This window comes from Pistacia vera, unplaced genomic scaffold (assembly GCF_008641045.1).
Source record: "Pistacia vera cultivar Batoury unplaced genomic scaffold, PisVer_v2 Contig141, whole genome shotgun sequence".
In the NCBI taxonomy this organism is placed as follows: domain Eukaryota; kingdom Viridiplantae; phylum Streptophyta; class Magnoliopsida; order Sapindales; family Anacardiaceae; genus Pistacia; species Pistacia vera.
Window position 1 is genome coordinate 460,387 of NW_022195478.1, and position 26,505 is coordinate 486,891.

Consider the following 26,505-nt stretch of genomic DNA (forward strand, 5'->3'; position numbering starts at 1 on the left):
GATTCTGACAGCCCTGGCAAGTGCTTGTCTCGCAACAGCTCGCTAATGAGAATTACACTAGCTGGAGTCGCCGATGTTAATTGTCCTATCTGTGAAGAACAAATTGGGATTTGTTGATGGTTCTATTTCTCAACCTAAAGGTACTGACAATAATCTACTCAATTCCTGGATTCGCAATAATAATATTGTTATATCTTAGATCTTAAATTCGGTTTCAAAGGAAATTTCTGCCAGTATTATTTTTGCTTCTTCTGCCCGAGAGATTTGGTTAGATCTTAGGGATCGTTTTCAACAGAGGAATGGACCGAGAATTTTTCAGCTTAAACGTGAATTGATGAATCTGCGTCAAGAACAGAGTTCTGTTAGCATTTACTTCACAAAGCTGAAAACTATATGGGAAGAGCTGAGTAATTACTGGCCTAATTTTTCTTGTGGAAAGTGCACTTGTGATGGAATTAAAAATCTTAACAATCATCATCAAACGAAGTACATAATGTCCTTCTTAATGGGACTTGATGATTCTTTCTCTCAAGTTTGTGGTCAGTTGCTTCTCATGGATCCGATGCCTCCTATCAATCGTGTTTTCTCTCTTATTGTTCAAGAGGAACAACAAAGGAGGACTAATCCTTCCTCTGATAATTCTAATGGCACTATGGCGTTTGCTGTTAAAACAGATGTTGCTAAGTCTGGTGGTTCTAGTTCTCAAAATTCTCAGAATTCTAATTCCAGTGCTACCAAGAATCAGAAAAGAGATAGGCCTTATTGCATGCATTGTAAGATTCTTGGACATACTGTGGATCGTTGCTACAAGATCCATGGTTATCCTCCTGGATATAAATTCAGATCCAACAACAATTATAATGTTGCTGCTCATCAAGTTTCTACTACTGATAATAGATCAGATCACTCTAATTCTTTTGGAGGTTTTGTACAGAATCTAAACTCCAATCAATATCAGCAGCTAATGTCCATGCTTTCTACACATTTGAGTAGCTCGGCAAAGGTCACCAATGCTCCTGATCCTAGTCAAACCAACTGTCTCGCAGGTATTTGCTTCTCTGTCTCTCTGAGTCCTTTATTTTCATCCAATCGGTTCTGGATTGTAGACTCAGGAGCTACTTGACATATTTGTTCACAAGCCAGTACTTTTGTTTCCCTACATTCTATTCATCACACAACAGTTACTTTGCCAAATCATTCTCAGAATTTGGTTCATTTTGCTGGTGATGTTAAATTGCATTCTGACCTTGTGCTTAAGGATGTATTGTTTGTTCCTCAATTCAAATTCAACTTGATCTCAGTCAGTGTTTTAGTAACTAGATCTGCCCTTACAGTGAGTTTCCTCCCTGATTGCTTTGTTATCCAGGATCTATCCACCAAGAGGATGATTGGCAGGGGTCACAAAGTTCAAGATCTTTATGTTCTTAATGTTCATTGTTTGAATTCTATTTCCAATGCTTTTGTCAATAATGTTTCTGCTCATATTTGGCATAACAAATTAGGACATATTTCTTTTAAGCTTTTAAGAGACTTGATTCTTTGAAAGATCAGTTGAAATGTGATGTAACTAGATTACATAAGTTGGATCCTTGTTATATTTGCCCTCTTGCTAAGCAAAGAAGGTTGCCTTTTGAATCCAATAATCATTTGTCCAAATTTCCTTTTGATCTTGTGCACTGTGATATTTGGGGGCCATATCCAACTGTTTCTTATACTGATCATCGGTTTTTCTTGACTCTTGTTGATGATTGCACTCGTTTCACTTGGGCTTATTTGTTGAAGAATAAGTCTGATGCAGTCTCTGTGATACCAAAGTTTTTTAACATGGTTTCAACTCAGTTTAATGCCAAAATCAAGGTATTTCGATATGATAATGCACCTGAGTTATCTTTTGTTGAGTTTTTTTTCAAGATAAAGGCGTTTTGCATAAGTTTTCATGTGTTGAAAGGCCTCAACAAAACTCAGTTGTGGAGCGAAAACATCAGCACTTATTGAATGTGGCTTGGTCATTGTTTTTTCAATCCAGGATCCCAGTTTCTTTTTGGACAGATTGTGTTCTTACGTCGACCTTCTTGATTAATAGAACTCCTTCCCTACTATTGAGGCACAACACACATTTTCATTTGCTATACAAAACAGCTCATGATTACATTGTTTTTCGAGTCTTTGGCTGTTTAGCATTTGTTTCCACCTTAGCTGCTCATCGAAACAAGTTCCAACCTCGTGCTTGAGCTTGCCGTCCAGCAGGAAGTTCTCCAAAAGTATGAAAAGCTTGAGGACTTTGTACCATCCATTCCAGTGTGCTTTCCTTGGTTATCCGCCTGGTGTGAAAGGTTATAAGTTCTATGATGTGGAAACCAAACAAGTGTTTCTTTCATGAGATGCAGTGTTTCATGAGGAAGTGTTTCCTTTTCATGCTATTACTAGTTCCGATTAGGTTACCGATCTGTTTCCAGATTTAGTTCTGCCACATTCTTCATTACAGGCTCCTTTTATTCTAGATCTTGCTTCTTCACCTGTTCATGATCCACTTTTTCCCTCTGGTGATACTTCTACTTCAGCAGCCAATATTCCAATAAATGATATTCCAGCAACTACTCCTTCTTCATCTGCTGGTGTTGTTCTTCGCAAATCTATCAGGATGATTCATCAACCTCATTACTTGAAGGATTACCACTGCAATTTACTTGTAGGTTCTTCTACTCCTACTTCCACTTCTGCATATTATCCAATCTCTAACTATATATCTTATCATGGCCTTTCAGATTTCCACAAGCAGTTTGTGCTCAGTGTATCTTCTCAGGTTGAGCCTCAATACTATGTCAAAAAAATATTCTGCTTATGTTTTAACTATCAAAATATTTAGACTTACTGCAATGTTTTGCTTGCCATGCCAGTGTATCTCCAGGTGTTTTCTGATTTCTCCATCCATTTTCCAACATATTGCTTCAGAACTTCAGGCTTCAGAAATGACATAAGCATTCCCCTAACACGCTTGTGGTCATCTCCATTTAACTCCAAAATGTTCCTCTCACCACAAATCATTTTGAAGGATGGTGGTTGCTGAGGGCCAAGAGTATCAGCATCACGTGTACACAAACTTGTTTGCAGCCTGCCCATGAAGAAATACTGCTGGGTCCCAAAACTGATTTTATTAATGGGACCTATTGCCCAATTCTCTCGTGAAACCATTGTTCCATTGTGTCAGTGTGCATGGCGTGCAGAAATTTGAGGCTGTTTCCTATAATTGGTAAACCCATAGAACCTGGAGGAAGCTTTTTGGAATTAGTTCTCCTTGCCACTGGATAAAATAGTATAGAGTAGAAGGAAAAACAGTAACTGAAATAGATTGAAAGGTTCATAGCTGAAATTATTAGACACGAAACTTCTGGTGAAAGATTGGTGTCCTTATTCAGGACTCAGATACAGAAAAGCAGTATGGTCTCTCTCGTTTTTTCTCTTGATGTTTAATGGTAAACAAAAAGGAACTGGGTATCTTTGATTGAAGTTCTCCATCTTATCATAAAATCATGCAAGTGTTTGGACCTTTCATCAAATACAAAAAGGCATTGTTAAGCGATATTTGTAATGAGAGCTGCTGTCCAAGTGAAGCATTAATACTATCAAACAACTTCTAAATGCAAATCTGCGATGTGATGGCCTAAGACCTTAAAACCACGGTAAGCTGTTTAAAAATTATTTAACCATGTAACAATGGCTTTATTTTATTTACAGTCTGAGATCAAAAGTATCCAAAGTTATTAAAATAAGTATCTTTCGATGGAGGGGTTTTGCTAGTCGCGGAGGAGGGTGTAGATGATACTCTTGTAACGCTAAATGTAATCAGTGAGTATATAATATATTTCAAAAACAATAGATGCATTTAATAATAAACGATGTTACAAAGAGGTATATGAAACAAATTTTAATATGTAGATACTAGGGTAGAAATGAACTCTTGGTAAAAACCACTCGCGTCATGAAAAAAGCAAGTCTCATAAATTGAATCTTTGAGTCCATCGATTGTACTAGTATTGTTGTTCACAAATTCATTCACTTTGTGTTTATTGATATTGACAAAGTTCTTTGGCTCAATTTGTATTTGCAATCCCTGCTTGAAAACTGGAAAAGGATTCTAGAGAAGGAAGGGTCCATGCAACACAGCTTCCATGGAAATTGGGTCACCAGGTATGAATGGTCTAGAGTTTCAATTCTGCGAATTCATATCCGGGACAAATCCTTGGCCCTCCTCCAAATGCCAGAGAGCTATAGGGTGGTGCATTAGCCTCAACCGTGATGCATGCAGCCCAAATATTAAATTACCTAAAATTGATGAAGAGTTCATGTCAAAAATGAATTTTAGGAATCAAATACATACTAATTACTTAAGGATATAGTAATGTTAATTTGCAGAGAAATGGGGGGAAAAATATACATGAATTCCCCCTAGGGGCTCAGCCTGGTGGTTTAAGGTCCATTTTTTTATTACCACTTGAAATCGATCCCTGGGAGTAGAAATAAGGAAATAAAAATGATACACATATTTGTCTTACTTCCATCCTTTGGGAATAGTGTATCCCTCGTATTCAAAATCTTTAACAACCTTCCTGAAGGAATCTAGCAAAGAAGATACATGCTTAGGGTCTCTATGCTAACAATTGTAAATACTCAGTTAGCTGTTTGCTTATCAATCTCTGAAAATTGATTTATTTGCATATACTTTTTTCTGAAATATACACCTTTAACCACGGTAGCATAAATAGACTGATCGCAAGCGAAAGTCTGATTAAGAAGGTGAGAAGCCACAAGGATGTGTCATATCGGCAATCATTATAAATCTACAATTTCCTTGTCTGATAATGATATTGAATTTGTTGTTATAAAGGAAGTAACAAATTCAAAAACTCGGTACACTAAGACAAACTGTAGACAAGTTTTTCTTATACTATTAGGATGTGTAAATATTGTAAATACTGATTGTTGTTAATCTTCAGATTAGTTAGTTAGTTAGCTTCACTAATTACACTTTATGTTATAATTAATTCATTGTAATAGTGGCTATATAATAGCCTGCTTCTATTTTGTTATTCTCAAGATAAAGAAAGCAGTTTATTCTTCCTTCTCTCTCTTCGTCACAGTTCTTCTTCTTCTTCTTCTCGAGCTTAATATGGTATCGAGCATATTTGACCCGCTGCAAATTTGCTTGTTTCTTTTTCTCTACGATTGATTGTTCTTGTCTTCTTCAATATGGCTACTTTGTCCTCGAACGCTGATGATTCACTTCTGAAGAGCGTACCAATTCGAATCATTCTGCCATTGATAACCTTCGAATCCTTACTATCCTCATATTCTGACAGCCCTGGCATGCTTGTCTCGCCACACGCGCTAATGAGAATTACACTAGCTGGGTCGCCGATGTTAATTGTCCTATCTGTGAAGAACAATGGGATTTGTTATGGTTCATTTTCTCAACCTAAAGGTACTGACAATAATCTACTCAATTCCTGGATTCGCAATAATATATTTGTTATCTTAGATCTTATTCGGTTTCAAAGGAAATTTCTGCCAGTATATTTTTGCTTCTTCTGCCCGAGAGATTTGGTTAGATCTTAGGGATCGTTTTCAACAGAGGAATGGACCGGAATTTTTCAGCTTAAACGTGAATGCTCTACAAGTTGATCCTTGTTCAATTCCAAATATGATTGAGCTCATTATGCTGAAGGTGAGGCTCTTCATCAATGGCATTACCTATGTTGTTGCAAAAATAGAGAGATGTCCAACATTAATTGCTCCTAAGAGAAAGCAGAAAAACTTACAGAAATCTATACCATTAATTTTTGACATACCGCAATGTTTTTTTTGTAAGGCCAATGCAGCTCCAGATGGTTTTTGATTTCTTGATCCATTTTTCCTACATATTGTTTCAGAACTTCAGGCTTTAAAAATGACACAAGAGCTCCCCTCATACGCTTGTGGTCATCACCACTCAACTCAGTAATATTCAACTCGCCGCAAATCCTTCGAATCGATGGCGGTTGCTGATTGGCAAGTGCCTTGCCATCACAAGTGTAGATAAATTTATTTGCAGCCTGCCCACAAAGGAATACTGTTGGGGTCCCAAAGAGACTGAGTTTGGAAATGGGACCATACTTTATTCTTTCCTGAAACCATTTTTCTGTAGTGTTGGTTTGCAAAGAATGTAACAAGCTGAGTGTTTGGCCTATGATAGGCAACCCCAGAGAACCTGGTGGAAGCTTTTTTGAAGTTCTTTTTTTTCAGAAAATGATGAAGGGGCAGAAGCATAAGGATCAAGAAAAAATACAGAGCAAGATTCATGGCTAATGGAGAGACTTTTAGCAGTGATATGAGACCTGGGCAGGATTAAAGATTCAATAATTGCAGCAATCGTGTGTCCCTTATACATTGAAATAATCAAAAGAAATAATTTATCCATCTTATCAAAAGAAAAGACAAGTTTTGAGCTTTATGAATACAACTAGCTAATTCTTTTCTTAGGATACGCCTAACTAGCCGCTGTAGAGCGGCTTTTTCAATGAAATGCTCTAATCATGTACAGTTATTTAGGCCTGCTGGATTCCAGTTTTATCTTTCTTTATTTAAACTTGCGAAATTCCAAAGAAGCGTTGGCAGAGTGATTAATGGGTCTTTTGGTATCAGTTTACAACACTTGCAGAAACTAGTCATAAAGATGGATTGTCAAACTTATTTTGAGCTTTTCACTTTAAGTATTGTAGCATAATCCTTCAAGCTTGTTTTTCCAAATGATGAAAAAAGGCTTAGCGAGCTAACTTTTCTATGACAGGTGTATGATAGAATATAGTGGCTCTTCCTTAAAAGGCTGAACAATTTATTTAATAAAACATCAATATAATTGTTACATGATTAGTTTTTCATAGAGATTAATAGAACCAGTACAAAGTTCACTGAAACTATTTTGGCTAAATTTGTATTGGTAGTCCCCTCTTGAAAGATGGCATTGGATTTCTGGAGAAAGTGTCATTACAACTGAGTTTCCATGTGAATTGGGTCACCAAGTAATGAATGGTGCTTAGAGTTTCAAGTCTTGCAAAATCATATCCAGGACAAATCCTTGGTCCTCCTCCGAATCCCACAAAACAATAAGCTGGGATTGAAGCCTGTTTCTCGAACCGTGTCGGATCAAACCTTGATGGATCAGGGAAGATCTCCTCATCCATGTGTGTCAAGGATGCACCCAAAACGATCTGAAATTTCGGAAAGTACATATTAGTCCTAAATTCTTGGTATCAAAATATACGTAAGTTAATCAAATTTAGTTTCATACTTGCCATCCCTGGGGGATTGTGAATCCTTCATATTCAAAGTCTTTAAGGACTTTCTTGAAGGGGCCTAAAACAGGCGGGTACATCCTCAAAGTTTCCAATGCTACTCGCCAAGTGTACTTCATTTTGGCCAGGTCATCCCATGTGAGGTGCTCCCCTGAAGCTTTGCTCTTAGTTATCTCCTCTTGTTCTACAATCTCAACCAACAACTCAATAAGTTTGTTTGATAATTAGCATTGAAAATTAAATTATTTGCATACCTTGAACAATTGTCGCATAAACTGTAGGATTTGTGGCTAAAAGCCTGACCAAGAAGGTGATGAGAACAGAGGATGTGTCATGTCCAGCAATCATTAAAACTATGACATTGTTTACTATTTCTTCATCCGATAAAATAATTGAATTTTCGCTATTTCGGATGCTAAGCAAGCAAGTTATGAGATCTTGATGGGGAACAGCAGTTTGATGCTTCAATGCCGCCCTTCTTTCATGTATAAGATCCAAGATCATTGATCTAAATTTCGCTCTAGCTTGAAGGCCTTGACGAAAGGATGTGAAAGGTAAATTTATTGCTAATGACACCGAGCCATCAATGATTTGTCGTAGAAGCTTTATAAGGGCATCTCTGCTTGCGCCTTGTTCTATCCCAAATAGAAGAGAACTCATTATGTTGAAGGTGAGAGTCTTCATCGATGGCATCACCTATGTTGTCATAGAAAATTATTATCCAATACACATTTCATCAAAGAGAAACAGAAAAGCATACAAACTCAAAGTATATAGATTTCAGATGTTTAATGTCAAAAAAAATATTCTGCTTATGTTTTAACTATCAAAATATTTAGACTTACTGCAATGTTTTGCTTGCCATGCCAGTGTATCTCCAGGTGTTTTCTGATTTCTTCATCCATTTTCCCAACATATTGCTTCAGAACTTCAGGCTTCAGAAATGACATAAGCATTCCCCTAACACGCTTGTGGTCATCTCCATTTAACTCCAAAATGTTCCTCTCACCNAGGTCATCCCATGTGAGGTGCTCCCCTGAAGCTTTGCTCTTAGTTATCTCCTCTTGTTCTACAATCTCAACCAACAACTCAATAAGTTTGTTTGATAATTAGCATTGAAAATTAAATTATTTGCATACCTTGAACAATTGTCGCATAAACTGTAGGATTTGTGGCTAAAAGCCTGACCAAGAAGGTGATGAGAACAGAGGATGTGTCATGTCCAGCAATCATTAAAACTATGACATTGTTTACTATTTCTTCATCCGATAAAATAATTGAATTTTCGCTATTTCGGATGCTAAGCAAGCAAGTTATGAGATCTTGATGGGGAACAGCAGTTTGATGCTTCAATGCCGCCCTTCTTTCATGTATAAGATCCAAGATCATTGATCTAAATTTCGCTCTAGCTTGAAGGCCTTGACGAAAGGATGTGAAAGGTAAATTTATTGCTAATGACACCGAGCCATCAATGATTTGTCGTAGAAGCTTTATAAGGGCATCTCTGCTTGCGCCTTGTTCTATCCCAAATAGAAGAGAACTCATTATGTTGAAGGTGAGAGTCTTCATCGATGGCATCACCTATGTTGTCATAGAAAATTATTATCCAATACACATTTCATCAAAGAGAAACAGAAAAGCATACAAACTCAAAGTATATAGATTTCAGATGTTTAATGTCAAAAAAAATATTCTGCTTATGTTTTAACTATCAAAATATTTAGACTTACTGCAATGTTTTGCTTGCCATGCCAGTGTATCTCCAGGTGTTTTCTGATTTCTTCATCCATTTTCCCAACATATTGCTTCAGAACTTCAGGCTTCAGAAATGACATAAGCATTCCCCTAACACGCTTGTGGTCATCTCCATTTAACTCCAAAATGTTCCTCTCACCACAAATCATTTTGAAGGATGGTGGTTGCTGAGGGCCAAGAGTATCAGCATCACAAGTGTACACAAACTTGTTTGCAGCCTGCCCATGAAGAAATACTGCTGGGGTCCCAAAAAGACTGAGTTTATTAATAGGACCATATTGCCCAATTCTCTCGTGAAACCATTGTTCCATTGTGTCAGTGTGCATGGCGTGCAGAAATTTGAGGCTGTTTCCTATAATTGGTAAACCCATAGAACCTGGAGGAAGCTTTTTGGAATTAGTTCTCCTTGCCAACTGGATAAAATAGTACAGAGGTAGAAGGAAAACGAGTAAACTGAAATAGATTGAAAGGTTCATAGCTGAAATTATTAGACACGAAAACTTCTGGTGAAAGATTGGTTTCCTTATTCAGGACTCATATACAGAAAAGCAGTATGGTCTCTCGTGTTTTCTTCTTGATGTTTAATGGTAAACAAAAAGGAACTGGGTATCTTTGATTGAAGTTCTCCATCTTATCATAAAATCATGCAAGTGTTTGGACCTTTCATCAAAGACAAAAAAGGTCATTGTTTTGCCATTGTTAAGCGATATTTGTAATGAGAGCTGCTGTCCAAGTGAAAGCATTAATACTATCAAACAACTTCTAAATGCTAATCTGCGATGTGATGGCCTAAGACCTGGTAAAACCACGGTAAGCTGTTTAAAAATTATTTAACCATGTAACAATGGCTTTATTTTATTTACAATCTGAGATCAAACGTATCCAAAGTTATTAAAAATAATAAGTATCTTTCGATGGAGGGGTTTTGCTAGTCGCGGAGGAGGGTGTAGATGATACTCTTGTAACGCTAAATGTAATTTTAAGTGAGTATATAATGTATTTCAAAAACAATAGATGCATTTAATAATAAACGATGTTACAAAGAGGTATATGAAACAAATTTTAATATGTAGATACTAGGGTAGAAATGAACTGTTGGTAAAAACCACTCGCGTCATGAAAAAAGCAAGTCTCATAAATTGAATCTTTGAGTCCATCGATTGTACTAGTATTGTTGTTCACAAATTCATTCACTTTGTTAGTTTAATTGATATTGACAAAGTTCTTTGGCTCAATTTGTATTTGCAATCCCTGCTTGAAAACTGGAAAAGGATTTCTAGAGAAGGAAGTGTCCATGCAACACAGCTTCCATGGAAATTGGGTCACCAGGTAATGAATGGTAACTAGAGTTTCAATTCTTGCGAATTCATATCCGGGACAAATCCTTGGCTCTCCTCCAAATGAGCATTAGCCTCTTCCTCAAAATGTGTTGGATCAAACCGTGATGCATGCAGCCCAAATTATGAAATTACCTAAAATTGATGAAGAGAGTTCATGTCAAAAATGAATTTTAGGAATCAAATACATACTAATTACTTAAGGATATAGTAATGTTAATTTGCAGAGAAATGAGTGGGAAAAATATACGATGAATTCCCCCTAGGGGCTCAGCCTGGTGGTTTAAGGTCCATTTTTTTTATTAACCACTTGAAATCGTAGAAATAAGGAAATAAAAATGATATATATATATTTGTCTTACATTCCATCCTTTGGGAATAGTGTATCCCTCGTATTCAAAATCTTTAACAACCTTCCTGAAGGAATCTAGCAAAGAAGGATACATGCTTAGGGTCTCTAATGCTAACAATTGTAAATACTCAGTTAGCATGTTTGCTTATCAATCTCTGAAAATTGATTTATTTGCATTTACTTTTTTCTGAAATATACACCTTTTACCACGGTAGCATAAATAGACAGCGAAAAGTCTGATTAAGAAGGTGAGAAGCACAAAGGATGTGTCATATCGGCAATCATTATATAATCTACAATTCTTGTCTGATAATGATATTGAATTGTGTGTTATAAGGAAGTAACAAATTCAAAAACTCGGTACAACTAAGAAGACAAACTGTAGACAAGTTTTTCTTATCTATTAGGATGTGTAATATTGTAAATACTGATTAGTTGTTAATCTCAGATTAGTTAGTTAGTTAGCTTCACTAATACACTTTATGTTATAATAATTCATTGAATAGTGGCTATATATATAGCCTGCTTCTATTTTGTTATTCTCAAGATAAAGAAAGCAGTTATTCTTCCTTCTCTCTCTTCGTCACAGTTCTTCTTCTTCTTCTTCTCGAGCTAATATGGTATCAGAGCATATTGATCCGCCTGCAAATTTGCTTGTTTCTTTTTTTCCTACGATTGATTGTTCTTGTCTCTTCAATCTGGCTACTTGTCCTCGAACGCTGATGGTTCCAATTCTGAAGAGCGTACCAATTCGAATCATTCTGCCTTGATGAACCTTCGAATCCTTACTATCCCTGATTCTGACAGCCCTGGCAAGTGCTTGTCTCGCAACAGCTCGCTATGAGAATTACACTAGCTGGAGTGCCGATGTATTGTCCTATCTGTGAAGAACAAATTGGGATTTGTTGAGTTCTATTTTCAACCTAAAGGTACTGACAATAATCTACTCAATTCCTGGATTCGCAATAATAATATTGTTATCCTAGATCTTAATTCGGTTTCAAAGGAAATTTCTGCCAGTATTTTTTGCTTCTTCTGCCCGAGAGATTTGGTTAGATCTTAGGGATCGTTTTCAACAGAGGAATGGACCGAGAATTTTTCAGCTTAAACGTGAATTGATGAATCTGCGTCAAGAACAGAGTTCTGTAGCATTTACTTCACAAAGCTGAAAACTATATGGGAAGAGCTGAGTAATTACTGGCCTAATTTTTCTTGTGGAAAGGCCTTGTGATGGAAATAAACCTAACAATCATCATCAAACGAAGTACATAATGTCCTTCTAATGGGACTTGATGATTCTTTCTCTCAAGTTGTGGTCAGTTGCTTCTCTGATCCGATGCCTCCTATCAATCGTGTTTCTCTCTTATTGTTCAGAGGAACAACAAAGGAGGACTAATCCTTCCTCGATAATTCTAATGGCACTATGGCGTTTGCTGTTAAAACAGATGTTGCTAAGTCTGGTGGTTCTAGTTCTCAAAATTCTCAGAATTCTAATTCCAGTGCTACCAAGAATCAGAAAGAGATAGGCCTTATTGCATGCATTGTAAGATTCTTGGACATACTGTGGATCGTTGCTACAAGATCCATGGTTATCCTCCTGGATATAAATTCAGATCCAACAACAATTATAATGTTGCTGCTCATCAAGTTTCTACTACTGATAATAGATCAGATCACTCTATTCTTGGAGGTTTTGTACAGAATCTAAACTCCAATCAATATCAGCAGCTAATGTCCATGCTTTCTACACATTTGAGTAGCTCGGCAAAGGTCACCAATGCTCCTGATCCTAGTCAAACCAACTGTCTCGCAGGTATTTGCTTCTCTGTCTCTCTGAGTCCTTATTTTCATCCAATCGTTCTGGATTGTAGACTCAGGAGCACTTGAATATTGTTCACAAGCCAGTACTTTTGTTTCCTACATTCTTCATCACACAACAGTTACTTTGCCAATCATTCTCAGAATTGGTTCATTTTGCTGGTGATGTTAAATTGCATTCTGACCTTGTGCTTAAGGATGTATGTTTGTTCCTCAATTCAAATTCAACTTGATCTCAGTCAGTGTTTTAGTAACTAGATCTGCCCTTACAGTGAGTTTCCTCCCTGATTGCTTTGTATCCAGGATCTACACCAAGAGGATGATTGGAGGGGTCACAAAGTTCAAGATCTTATGTTCTTAATGTTCATTGTTTGAATCTATTTCCAATGCTTTGCAATAATGTTTCTGCTCATATTTGGCATAACAAATTAGGACATATTTCTTTTAAGCTTTTAAGAGACTTGATTCTTTGAAAGATCAGTTGAAAGTGATGTAACTAGATTACATAAGTTGGATCCTTGTTATATTTGCCCTCTTGCTAAGCAAAGAAGGTTGCCTTTTGAATCCAATAATCATTTGTCCAAATTTCCTTTTGATCTTGTGCACTGTGATATTTGGGGGCCATACCAACTGTTTCTTATACTGACTCGGTTTTTCTTGACTCTTGTTGATGATTGCACTCGTTTCACTTGGGCTTATTTGTTGAAGAATAAGTCTGATGCAGTCTCTGTGATACCAAAGTTTTTTAACATGGTTTCAACTCAGTTAATGCCAAAATCAAGGTATTTCGTATGATAATGCACCTGAGTTATCTTTTGTTGAGTTTTTTTTCAAGATAAAGGCGTTTTGCATAAGTTTTCATGTGTTGAAAGGCCTCAACAAAACTCAGTTGTGGAGCGAAAACATCAGCACTTATTGAATGTGGCTTGGTCATTGTTTTTTCAATCCAGGATCCCAGTTTCTTTTTGGACAGATTGTGTTCTTACGTCGACCTCTTGATTAATAGAACTCCTTCCCTACTATTGAGGCACAACACACATTTTCATTTGCTATACAAACAGCTCATGATTACATTGTTTTTCGAGTCTTTGGCTGTTTAGCATTTGTTTCCACCTTAGCTGCTCATCGAAAAAGTTCCAACCTCGTGCTTGAGCTTGCCGTCCAGCAGGAAGTTCTCCAAAAGTATGAAAAGCTTGAGGACTTTGTACCATCCATTCCAGTGTGCTTTCCTTGGTTATCCGCCTGGTGTGAAAGGTTATAAGTTCTATGATGTGGAAACAAACAAGTGTTTCTTTCATGAGATGCAGTGTTTCATGAGGAAGTGTTTCCTTTTCATGCTATTACTAGTTCCGATTAGGTACCGATCTGTTTCCAGATTTAGTTCTGCCACATTCTTCATTACAGTCCTTTATTCTAGATCTTGCTTCTTCACCTGTTCATGATCCACTTTTTCCCTCTGGTGATACTTCTACTTCAGCAGCCATATTCCAATAAATGATATTCCAGAACTACTCCTTCTTCATCTGCTGGTGTTGTTCTTCGCAAATCTATCAGGATGATTCATCAACCTCATTACTTGAAGGATTACCACTGCAATTTACTTGTTGGTTCTTCTACTCCTGCTTCCACTTCTGCTATTATCCAATCTCTAACTATATATCTTATCATGGCCTTTCAGATTTCCACAAGCATTTGTGCTCAGTGTATCTTCTCAGGTTGAGCCTCAATACTATCACCAAGCTGTGAAGTTTCCTGAATGGAGATTGGCTATGCATGAAAGAGTTAAATCTATGGAGGAAAATAACACCTGGGCCGTCACTTCTCTTCTTCATGGCTAGATTTGGCTGTCGAAACGCCTATTTTGATGAGGGCCAAAAAAGGAGAAGATAGACAAGAGGAGAGAAGAAAAGAGAGAAGGAGGAAAGAAGAAGAAGGAAAGAAAGAATGAGATGATGTGAGTAAGAGAAGATGAAGAATGAAGATGATGTGAGGTAATGGAACATGAATTGCACAGGCGCAACGAAGGAAGAATGAGAATGACGAAGAAGAATGAATATAGGGATTATTCTTTGTGACCGGTTTTGGCACCAGTTCGTTAGATCGACAGTTCGTTACTGTTTCACGGTCTAATTCTGATCTATAGCAGTTAATTAATAATACCATGTTTTTACATTAATGAACCGGAATCAAGACCGAAACCCGATTATACCGCCCTAACTAGTAGTTCGGTTCGCGTTTCATAGCATTGATTGGCTCTCTTAAATGAATGAGCAATAGTCAACACTATATAAAACTCTTCGGATATCAAGTAAAAAGGAGCCACCCAAGCATCCAAATTCTTACTACGGTGGGATTTACATTCCATAACAATTGATAGATAAAATAAGCGGTACCTTGAATAGATTTTATTAGTTGTGTAAGTAATAAATTTTATTCTTTTTGGTTTTTAGATAAATATATTGAACACGTTTTTATCTTTTGCATTTTCATTTACTTTTAGATAAACATGTTAGACGCATTTTCATTTTATACATTTTTCAATCATTTTCAATATTCTCAAAAAAAAAAAAAAAAAAAAGAATGAACGAATGCACTCTCCATAATTAGATCCCATGCGGTGAGGAGAATCCCGAAATTTCTGGAACATATAAAGCGGGAGAAGGCTCTCTCTCACGTGCCCCGCTGCACCATTTCAAATTCAAAAATCTCATTTCCCCTCAAATCTCGGACAAAAGATTTGCAAGAAAATTACAACACTCAACACAAACCCCGTTCTCATTCAATTCGTAATCGATTACAGCCAATGGAGTGTGATGAACCGCCGTCTCCGTCACTATATCACTGCCGCGGCCGTCTTCTTTGCTTCTCAAAGACATATCGAATTTCAAAACCCCAAAACGCCTCCCAGAAACCCCCAATTCCACTCTCCATGCCACAACATTTCTCACCGCTCCAAACAAACCCTAAATCCTTCGCTTCGTCATGTCATCGTCGTGGGCTCTCCAAGTCAAACGCCAAGACTGCGCTGCTCGGAGACTCAAGTCTCTAGAGTGGAACAAACAAAATCCGCCTACAGGTCAAAGCTCAAAAAGGAAGTCTCAAGTCGCTCCCCAATCCTCACCGTATGGCTTAATTTTCTTATTCAAAGCCCTAAATTATGTGGCTGTGTGATAGAATTGGGACCTATTGGTGGTGACCAAGGGGAAGAGGGAAGGAGGAGACGTCATGACGTGGCGGAGCCCCAAACGGCATAGGGACATGTGGTGGAAAGGGGAAAATGATAATGTTGATGTGGATGGTGATTTGGCGGAGTCGAAGTCATTCATGTTGAAAAATTCGTTAAAGGATGTGTGTAGTTTCGATGATTTGAAACAAAGGATGAGCGTTTACTTGAGTGTGGGCGGTTGCAAAGAGGTTTTCCGTGTCATGACTCTTGGATTAAGGTTTGCTCTTAAATTCGCCCTAATCATTTAACTATTGAAACATTCTTTATAAGGAGGAAAATAACACTAGTTAATTATACATGATGGTCATATGTTGTGAATGATTTGATAATTAAAGAAGTTTACTGTGTTTTAGTTGGCTTTATGCGTACACGATTGGAATTTTAGGTTATAGTTGTGATTGGTTTGATTGTTTTTACTAGTATTGGCAATGATTTGTTTTGTTTGAGATCAGAGTATTGACGATGGGCGATTAAATATGAAGTCACATGTCCCATTGTAACTGATTTTGGAATGAAGGAAAAAGCCACTAGGGTTCTTATGAGTTATAACCCGATTTGGCTTCGAATTGGATTGTACATATTTTTGGTGGTGATTCCTTGTTGTCAAATGAAGATGTTAATTCTGAACAAGAAACGGCATTCTTGAAAATGTAATTGAGAAGCAATTTTTCTCACATGCTGGGCTCGCAAAAGCTTATGCTTATAACAAAAAGGTGGAGGGTTATACAGACCAGGTTATTATGAACTTGGGGACTGTTATTGAAGGATTTTTGCTGCTTGTTCATACATTGATAGAGCTAAATCTCAAGGCATTCTTCCACTCAAGTATGGTATTGATGGTATTGAGGGGGTTTCTTTTGTTCTTAGTGAAATCTAGTATCAATCAAGCCGCCAAGTGATTGTTGGTAACTATTATTTGCTCCTGGTAATAATGTGTGGTCGTTTTCTGATTGTCTTTGAGATTGAATTCTCTCATTTTGTTTTGAAATAGATTTCTTATCTTCGGATGTAATGCACGGAGAAGGTAATCTTCTTGCGCACCTGGTGATTGTGGATACAAAGTTTCTTACCAACAGGTATGTTTCTTAATCCATGTATCATATTAATTCATGTTGTGTATATTCACTACTTAAAGGGAATTTTTTCCTATAATTTACAATATGCTCCGGAGGGTTGAAGCGTTTTTTCAACATTGATATAACTAAAAACTTCCTAAATCAGATTTATCAATTAATAGCAATTAAATGTGCTTCTTGGGTGCAGTCTCCCCTGGTTGAGTATGATTCAGAGTGAGAGATTTTTTGTAGATCTCCAAGATGGGCTGCGGCTTGGTAGAATCATACAACTCTTGCACAGGAGCTCAATCCTTACGGTTGGTTATTAAGATATCTTTAGCAGGGAATATACTAATTAGCATAGGCTGATATTCTTAGTTAGAGGGCTACTTTGTTGGCAGAAATTGTAGTCCCATTGATACTCGCCAAAAGAATTAATAAATTGTGGCATTGCTCTGCAATATTTGAAAAGGCTGGTGTAATGTTATATGATGAAGATCGAACAGCAATTATGGAAGATGATGTTGCTGATGGAGATAAAGAACTTATTCTTTCCTTGCTATGGAACATGTTCGTGCACTTGCAGGTGAACTGGTTTTGTTCCTTTGTTTTAAATTTGAGAATCATGCATTTGGAACAACCTTGGAATTTTGAGTTTGTCAGTTTCATAGGCACATATTTACCTTGTTCTTTTATTATATCTGCAGTTACCACTTCTGGAAACAAAAAGCTTAGAAGAGGAAATTTGCAAACTTCAGGGAACTAGGTGGTATGCTCAAAAACTCAACCGTTTTCTATAATTACCTTCTTTAGATGAATGCAATTTAAAACACGTTGGCTTTAAATTAAGAAAATTTGGCTGAATCCTAACTTTTGTTTATTATTTTTTGCTTTCTCAGGACCAATTGAATATATTGGTTCTACTCTGGATATGCTTTTGATTGGATCCAGGTATTCTACAGTCTTTTCTCTTTGCTTTCAATGTACGAGCCACTAATAGTTGTAAAATTATGTTTTAGTATAAGAAGTATATTCTAATGTAACTCATAGAGCTCTAACAATTTGATGTCATGCTTTTGTCTTCACTTCTTCACCCTCTCCTTCCTTTCTCCTACATGGGTAGTTAATTAATAAACTTGCTTAATATTCACGTTTGCATGTTACATATTTTGTAAGGGGGAAACGTATCATACACATATATTCTTTCTCTTTTTTTTTTTTTTTTCCATCTGAAAGTGAAAGTGGGAGGTGTTGCAAAGGGAGAGGATATACCAGGATCAATTGTGTGAATGTGGGTTGGATTGCTTCATTTCGAGTCTTTGTTTGATGGGAATTATAAGTTTGATTTAGACTTTAGTGTGAAATTTTTTATTCTCACTCGTGTTTTAAATTTCATATGTTGCTTCTTCATATGTCAACTTTATGAAGCTTCCATTAAATGTTTCTGCAGGTGGTTTGCCAAAAGTATGATTATCAGATCGACAATTTTTCTTCATTGGTTGATGGAAAAGCCATATGGTGCTTGCTTGATTTTTACTTCCGGAAGGCAATTAGTTGTTCCTGTTCTTCCAGGTTGTATTTCTTTTATTTCCATCTGTTTTGTACCTCACTGGTCTTCTGTTCATTTTGTTTCCTTTTCTTATTATTGATCAGGGTCACAGGACCATCATGAAACAAGAGGTGAAGAATAATTATGTCAGCCACTGATTACACAGATGCATTTCACAACTTAATATTGTCACAGAAATTGACAACAATGGGAAGCTTTCCAGAGGTAGGTCTTCATGGTTCTTATCTTCGTGTTTGGGGTTCTGAGAAACAGTTTATAGTTCAATGGTTAGTGATGTAGGCCAAAGGTTAAGAGACCTTAGTTAATTTGTCTGATTTCGTGTTTTTAGATGATCATGTAGCTTGAATTCTTTAATGGTTGAGCTTGTGAAATGCTGTGGCGTGAGTATATTCAAGGTTTTTATGCATGTGACACACACACAAACTTTGCGTGTATAGAAATATCGTAACATCACATCACATTATGGTTGTAAACTGTCTGCTTACAGGTTCTGCAAATGAGTGGATACTGAACATAATGGTGCTTGTAGTGATCGGAGGGTGGTAATTCTGTTGGTGTTCCTCTCATCTCAACTGATTGTCAAGAAGAACATGGTAATGCTTGGAGTATATGCTGGATGATTACTGAACCAGCCTCAAAATATATTCTAATGACTGGTGTTTTCAGGATCAACTAAATTCATAAACTATTGGACTGTAATTGTCAAATTTTGGAGGGAGAAGTTCAAATATGAATGCGGACTGTGAATCTGTTAGCATCGTCAGACCAACAAGATGAAAAGATGACAGCAATGAAGGTGTCACTTATAGTGGTATTTTTTAGTAAGTTGTGTATGCTATTCAATCAGATATACTGTTTCTTCTCCATGAAGCATTGTCACCTAAAGTATAAGTGATATTACTAAAATGCAGTTTGGGTGGTGAGTTGTATATAGTTGTTCCCTCAGTTTAAGTCTGATTCATTTGCACAAATAGCTTGAAAATATCTTCCTGTTTACTGCTTTCTTGTTGGCGGCCTGAATTTAGTTTCAAATTCACTATATGACAAAGAGAGAAAGGAGTAAGAAGATGTGAGAGCAAAATGGTTGGCAAAGAGTAGAAATTAGAAAGAAACTTATTTGCATTATTGTAGGAAATGTTTCCAAAAACAAATAATAATCCTTAGTTTGTAAATCTGTATCAATATGCTAGTTCTCTATTAAATGACTAGCTAGCAAATTTAAAGCTTATGACTAGCAGGCGATGACACATTGTAGAAGACACAATAAGTTCACCTGTCTGAGTCACTGCCTTAACAAGCAAGCCTTAACATTGTACACTAGAAATTATTGTAATTATACAGAAAAGTTTTCTTTGAAGCATCAGCTAGGAACAAGGACATTAATGCTCTGGGTCACAATTTATGTTATTTCTCTTGATTTAAATTATTGATTTCACACAGATGCAGTGAGGAAGTTTAAGCCCTTCAGGCTTGGTGGCGAGAAATGGCTGAGAGAATTCAAAAGTGCCTCAAAACCTCTATCTCTACTTGGCAGAGCTTCTCAACTAGCAATGACAACATAACCTTGAAAAAGGTAAACTGTTTGATTGTTTGTGTTTTGATTGTAGTTTGTGTCATGTATCTGAAAGGTTCATCTACTATCTCTATAACTTGCATTATAATAGGACCATCCATTAGTTCATCCTTCATTAGTTAATGTGATTACTGGTTGACTTTGCTAATTACGGAATTCACTTTTGATGATGCACGCCATAACTCTTTCTCAAGGTACTAGAGTAGGCCAAGCTATTGAAGGTATTGTGAAACAATCCGAGGCGGAGGCAAAAATACGAGGTACTTTATTGCTTAGTCTAATTTTTATGGAAGCTTTAACTTTAAGAGTGTTGGAATATTAGTGCTTTTATTTGGAATCCCTTGTAATGCTATAAATTGTAAAATTATGCTCCTTTTTTGTTTTTTTGATTAGAGACCAGGTGTCTTTGCTTTTTTAAAACTATACAAGATTTAACTCTTTCAATTACTCATTTGTTAGAACAATACCAGGGGAAGGCTGATTTGAGGATGAGGAATTAGCATAAGCATAGGAATTCCTTTCTTCTTTCATACTAGTCTAGGAAACCCTTTAAGTGTGCAACAAATGAGGTTTTTCACAATTTATATGAGACCAGATTCCTAATTCTAACAAATATGATTTTTATTCCAATTGAAGAAAAAAATTGAAATCAAATTTTTTACTCTATCCATTGATATTTAACTAACTGGTAAATAGTTACTAGCCTTGATAAGGCACTTTGATTTATCTACTGTATCAATTTAAATGGAAATTGGCTTGAGGTTCTTCTAAGTTGCAGCAATAGGAGTCTCAAGTAGATATGTGATTGGCTACTTATTTATGGAGCAATTACTCTATATGCTTACAGGAAATGCTGCTCAAGTCATACAGTCTCATTTCAGGGGTGGATTCAACGTCGCAGTTTCTTGAAGATGAGGACTGCAGTTTCATTTTTGCAAATTGCTTTCGGGTGTGTCGTTAGAAGTGAAGTTTAATTAACACTTCAAGATTTCGATACTGGTAAAGATGACCTTCTTAGTTTTTTGGAATTCTTTTATATGCTGTTGTGCTAATTAATTAAATTATTCACTTGTGTTATCTGTTTGTTAAATGACAGAAAACGTCAAACACTCTGAGATAGGGAGATATGTAAAGTTCATTGTTGAGAAACATGGTTTTGGCAGGTTAAAGAAATCGGTATATTCATTCAGCGAGCAACTAGAACTTGGTCAGTCACAAACGTCTGGTAGAGAGTATGCACAATCAGGGTGTATCTCTCCTTATCTAGTTAGTGGTGCCATGGATGTTCAGACACGTGTTCCCAGCATCCTTGAAATTGAGAAAACTCCGCTTATGTATCAAGAAAAGGGTGACAGGAAATTGGAACACGAAGCAGCACTTAAAATTCAGTTGGCTTGGAGAAATTTCACATCAAACAAGTCCCTTCACAAGAAGTGTGTTGCTGCAACTAAAGTTCAGAGTCATTCCGTGGTTGGCAGTTAAGACAAAGATTCTTAGTCAGAAGCAAGCAACAATAAAAATTCAAAGTCATTTCCGATGCATAACCTGCAAAGGGCATTTCAGCAAAACAAAGTTGTCATAAGGTCAGCTATCGTCATTCAATCTTGCATACGTGGTTGGATAGCTAGGAGACGAGCCTCGAGACTTAGGTATCTCATGTTATCATCCAGTAAGTTTTGCTGATTGGTTTTAAGTGATCTGAAGTTTCGCATTCCACTTCTCACCCTAACAGTATGTTTATGAAAAATATGAGTGCTTTGTTTCTGTAATTTTGGTTTCTTGACTGTCCTTTTTTCTGTTGACAAAATAACATAATTGTTGTTGGAGTATAAGAATTAAAATAATGTAATTTGTTTTCTATTATCTTTCGCTATTTTTTACTATCATCTTTTTTAAATGGCCTATTGTTCTAGTTACTGATATTTCTCCTCTTTGAATACACTGTTATATTTAACCACATAGTCACTCATTTTCTTACTGTGTTATAACATTTAAATCAAGAATTTGATCTTTATCTCGAACTATGAACGCGTTCAAGTCTTCTATTCATAGTTCATTATTATGTTATCTTTTTACACAGAATATTAGCCATTGTTTGAAGTCTTTTCTACTTATGATTTTGTTAGACCTAAAATGGCTCGGTATAAAGGCTAGTTTCCAGGTATTTGATATGAACTATTGGTTTCTGTGCTATATCATTTCGCTTGCATTCGGAATTTATGTGTTACTTGCCAAAACCTACATAATATACAATCTATATTTCAGGATGGGTTCTTACAGGTGCTGTTATAAAATGTTTCTGTGTCTCTCTCTTTATATTTGGAACGCCTTTCTCATACAATCATTTGTTGGCTATGTTGAGAATAATTATTTTGTGCTTGAGTTTAGAGACATTTCCGTGGGTGGCTGATAAGGAGGGACTTACTGTTTCAAAGAAGGGCTGTCATAAAGATCCAAAGTGCCATTAGATGCCTAATATGCAAGGGAGCTTTTCATTTTAATAAAACAGCTGCCATTGAAGTTCAACGATTTGTTAGAGGGCAGATTACTCGAAGAAGGCTCCTAGGTAGTCTTGCAATTTCCTTCCAAGTTTAAGACAACTTTATCTATTTTAGAAAAGGCTTTTATATGCATATCTGATTTGTTGCTTAAGTTGTGACTTCGTGATAACTATCTATCTTTGTAGGAGCTTCTTGCTATCGTGCAACCACTATTGGTAGCAACTGTAATACCTTAACAGACTGCTTCCAGAGTTTTGAATTAGGAATAGTTCTATCATCTGTTTTAAAACTGCAGAGGTGGTGGAGGCATGTTTTGCTATCAAAAGCAACGTCAGTTATCATTATCCAATCACATATTCGAGGGTGGGCAGCAAGGAAAAAGGTCTCTAGAGAGAAGCATCGTGTTGTTGTGATTCAAGTAAGATTTTCATCTTCTTTTGTGCTTTAGAACATCATAGTAAAATGAGGTGAACCGTCTTGAATATGTTCACTACCAATAAATCTTGCATTTGCCTATTTCATTTTTGTATAATCGTAGAGTGAACTTTTTCCAATCTTTTCCATCAAGAATAGTATTGCAAACAAAATAAGGTATCGTAGTCTAAACTACTGCTTTTAGGTGAGCACCTAGATAAACATGCTAGCTTTCATGATTTTCACGATTTCAATTGTAAGATTTAAATAGTTCTTTTAACATAGATTGAGATCTTTTGGTTTTGAGTTATATAATTTAAGATGAGATATAACTCCCGCTTTTTTATATTTTGGTCCAATATTTAAGAGTTAAAATTAAAAAAAAAAAATTAACATCTATTATTGTCAATGCAAAACCTCTAGATAAACTTTGATGAATGATTAATGATAAATATTGAATTTTTGGTTTAAAAACCTTAACCCCTTATTTATATATCTTTTCCTAGGAAATGTTTGAATTTAGTAAGCGTAAAAAGTAGTATTGCTTATAGCATTCTTTTCAATGTTGCATCTTACTATGCAAAATGGCATCACTTGGTATTCTTTATTTCTTTCTAACTTTTATGAATTTGTTAAGTCTTATTGGAAAGGTTACCTTACTCGAAAAGAATCAAGTAGGCAAATGCTGGATTTGCGCTTGAGAGTCCAGAAGTCTGCCACAAATGTTGATGATGGAATGCGCATTATTAACAGACTTGTGTCAGCACTTTCAGAACTACTGAACATGAAAAGTGTCAGTGGCATTCTTCATACTTGTGCAACTTTAGGTGAGTTATACTATAGTTTGTCGTATTTAATAAAATTGCTTTCACTAATCTTGTGACTATGGAAGATATGCAGTATGCTCACTATGTGGAGTAATAAGCTATGATGCTTTTATTGAACCCCTGACATTATGTTCTATGCTTCAAACTTTTCGTTGGCAGATATGACAACACAACATTCTCAGAAATGTTGTGAAAAGCTGGTGGCTGCAGGGGCTATTGATACATTACTGGAGCTTATTCGCTCAGTCAGTCGAAGCATACCTGATCAGGAAGTTTTAAAGCATGCACTGTCAACTCTCAGAAACCTTGCCTGTCATCCACATTTGATCGAAGCACTAATTGACAGTCAAGGATCTGTAGAAACAATTCTCTGGGAGATGTTAAGGTTTCTTCACAAATCATAATTTTGATAGAATTTAACAAAAAACCATCAAGCTTTTAATCATTTGTTAATCTGACTTCTCTCCTTAATAAAACTTTTCAGGAATAAGGACGAGGGATATTTCATTGCTTGTGAGATTTTGAAGAAGATATGCTCAAATCATAAAGGTGTTGAAGCCATATGCAAGTTATGCCGCCATGTTAAGAGATTAAACACTCTTGTTGAGGAACTAACAAGGAAGGCAAAAATGGAGAGAAGGTCAGATGTTCTTGAATTTCTACTTGTGTAATTATAATCAAGATTGATGTTAAAAATTGAGTAATATGTCAACAATTTTTGTATGCAGAAATCCTCGGAGCCAGTCAGTGAGAGAGAACTTGGAAAGGAGATTGAACGAGGCTGTTGAACTAATGAAACTTCTGAAACTTATGAAACATGGCTAAAAGTTGAGCTGAGGAATGTGTAAAGTAAGAAAATGTATGGCTTGTATATATTTTCATAACCTCATTGAATTGCAGGCTCAATGGAGTTGACAAACTTTGACATTGAGGATTTGAATATTCTGTTGCCATCAGAATTCAGAATCATAGCGTGTAAGACGTGGTTTTCTGTATTGGGGTTATGTAAATGCAGTTTATTAACTTATATTTCTTAGAAGTTGCATTGTCATTTGTCCCATGTCGTCAAGATAGTTGGATATTATAGAGTATATATTTGGTTGAGCTCTCTTTTGCTTGAATTAGCTTTCGAAAATGAGTTCTATTTAGTTAATTTATCGTATTATAAGAGACATTTGTTTGGGGGAATGCCGAGTTTGGATATCAACTTTGCATGTTGAGCATGCATCACTAAGTTAGTGGACGTTATGATGTGTGTACTTTTGAGCAATAAAAAATTATTTTCAAAGAACCTGCAAACTGACATGACATATAATGTTTATTTTTTCAATCTATACCAACAATTTTTTTTGTTACAAACTTTTTTTTATAATCTTCCACAGATCATAATTAATCATTTTATAATACGTTTTATATAAATTTTATTAATTAATTACAAGTTAACCAATTATGAATTATCACATTAAAATTATAAAAAAGTTTATAAAAAAAAATTATTAGTGTAATATTACTCTTATTTTTTTCTTATTTTTTACTTCATTTGAATTAATTTCTTAATTCTTATATTACCCGCAAAGGCAATAATGGGTAAAGTCAACTTGCAATATTTAATAAGAGCAAACGACATGTTCCCACCTAAGGTTTACCGAAATCCAAGGTTAATACCATTGGTTTGATTTATTCCAGATACCCACCCTTAATCTAACACTGTTTGTTTTATTTTAAAAGGTTAAGGGTAAAAGTGTCAAAACCCATTTCTCTCAACACACCACCGTTGACTGCTTTCCTTCTTCTTCTCCTCTTTTCCTTTTCTTTTTCTTTTTCTTTTTCTTCTTCTCCTCTCTTACAGATTCTTTCTCTTTTTCTTCTCTCTTTCTTCTTCTCTTCTCTCCACCAGATTCTTCCTCTTCTTCTTTTTCTTCTCCTCTTTTTCTTCTCTCTTTCTTCTTCTCTTCTCTCCACCAACTGCTTCCCCTCTACCACTGTCGGGGAAAATGGAGGTTTTGGAGGTGGAAGGGTGGTGGTGTTTGTGGTGATGATGAGGACGGCCAACAAAGCCGAGATCGAGCCAAATGGGACCGAAATCGGGTGGTGGTGAGGGATTGCAATGGCGGTAGATGGGTGGAATGGTGGTGGTGGTGGTGACTTTGGGGTTTCGGGAGGCAGAGAGGAGCGTGGTTATGGCTACGGCTGTGGCTGTGGGAGGGAGAGAGAAGCGGCAGAAGAGAAGAAGGGGGAGAAGAAGAAGAAGACAAAGATCGGGTGGTGGTGAGGGATTGCAATGGCGGTAGATGGGTGGAATGGCGGTGGGTGGTGGTGGTGGTGACTTTGGGGTTTCGGGAGGGAGAGAGGAGCGTGGTTGTGGTTGTGTTGTGGCTGTGGGAGGGAGAGAGAAGCGGCAGAAGAGAAGAAGGGGGAGATGAAGAAGAAGACGAAGATGGGAGGGTAGTTTGGTAATTGCCCTCTTCTGAATCCAACAGTGACTAACACTGTTAGTTTAATGGTGGCAATCTGGAATAAATAAAACCAGTGGTATTACTTCTGGATTTCGTTAAACCTCGGGTGGGAACATGTTGTTTACTCATTTAATAATTGTGATTAAATGAACTGGTTGAACTAGTGGATGCAATGCCTCTAACAGAGAATATTTTTTTCAGAGTGCGGTGGTACCAAAGGCTGTGGTGCACATGCCATATAACCATATTATCTTCTCAGTTGCAAAGAATTAGAATCAGCAACCAAAAATATC

General features: G+C 36.5%; 1 protein-coding gene and 2 pseudogenes across 1 annotated transcript; 1 reads left to right on the forward strand and 2 right to left on the reverse strand.

Annotated features, from left to right (window-relative positions):
* Positions 1 to 3,925: 3,925 nt before the first annotated feature.
* LOC116123278 lies at positions 3,926 to 6,281 on the reverse strand (annotated as a pseudogene).
* Positions 6,282 to 6,959: 678 nt separating this feature from the next.
* Positions 6,960 to 9,454, reverse strand: LOC116123262 (taxadiene 5-alpha hydroxylase-like). Its single transcript, XM_031409056.1, has 4 exons — positions 9,059 to 9,454; positions 8,468 to 8,909; positions 7,325 to 7,512; positions 6,960 to 7,244 (listed from the first exon to the last, which is right to left on the reverse strand). Exons 1-4 carry the CDS (start codon positions 9,452 to 9,454, stop codon positions 6,960 to 6,962), a joined length of 1,311 nt encoding a protein of 436 aa, XP_031264916.1.
* A 5,939-nt stretch (positions 9,455 to 15,393) lies between these two features.
* LOC116123279 lies at positions 15,394 to 24,800 on the forward strand (annotated as a pseudogene).
* The last annotated feature ends 1,705 nt before the right edge of the window (positions 24,801 to 26,505 follow it).

Excerpts from the sequence above, each read along its gene's own strand:
- LOC116123262 (XM_031409056.1), bottom strand. The coding sequence starts at position 9,454 with ATGGGTTTACCAATTATAGGAAACAGCCTCAAATTTCTGCACGCCATG. Across the intron at positions 7,513-8,467 it reads TTATGCGACAATTGTTCAAG|AACAAGAGGAGATAACTAAG; the intron begins GTATGCAAATAA and ends TTGAGATTGTAG. Across the intron at positions 7,245-7,324 it reads CAATCCCCCAGGGATGGCAA|ATCGTTTTGGGTGCATCCTT; the intron begins GTATGAAACTAA and ends CCGAAATTTCAG.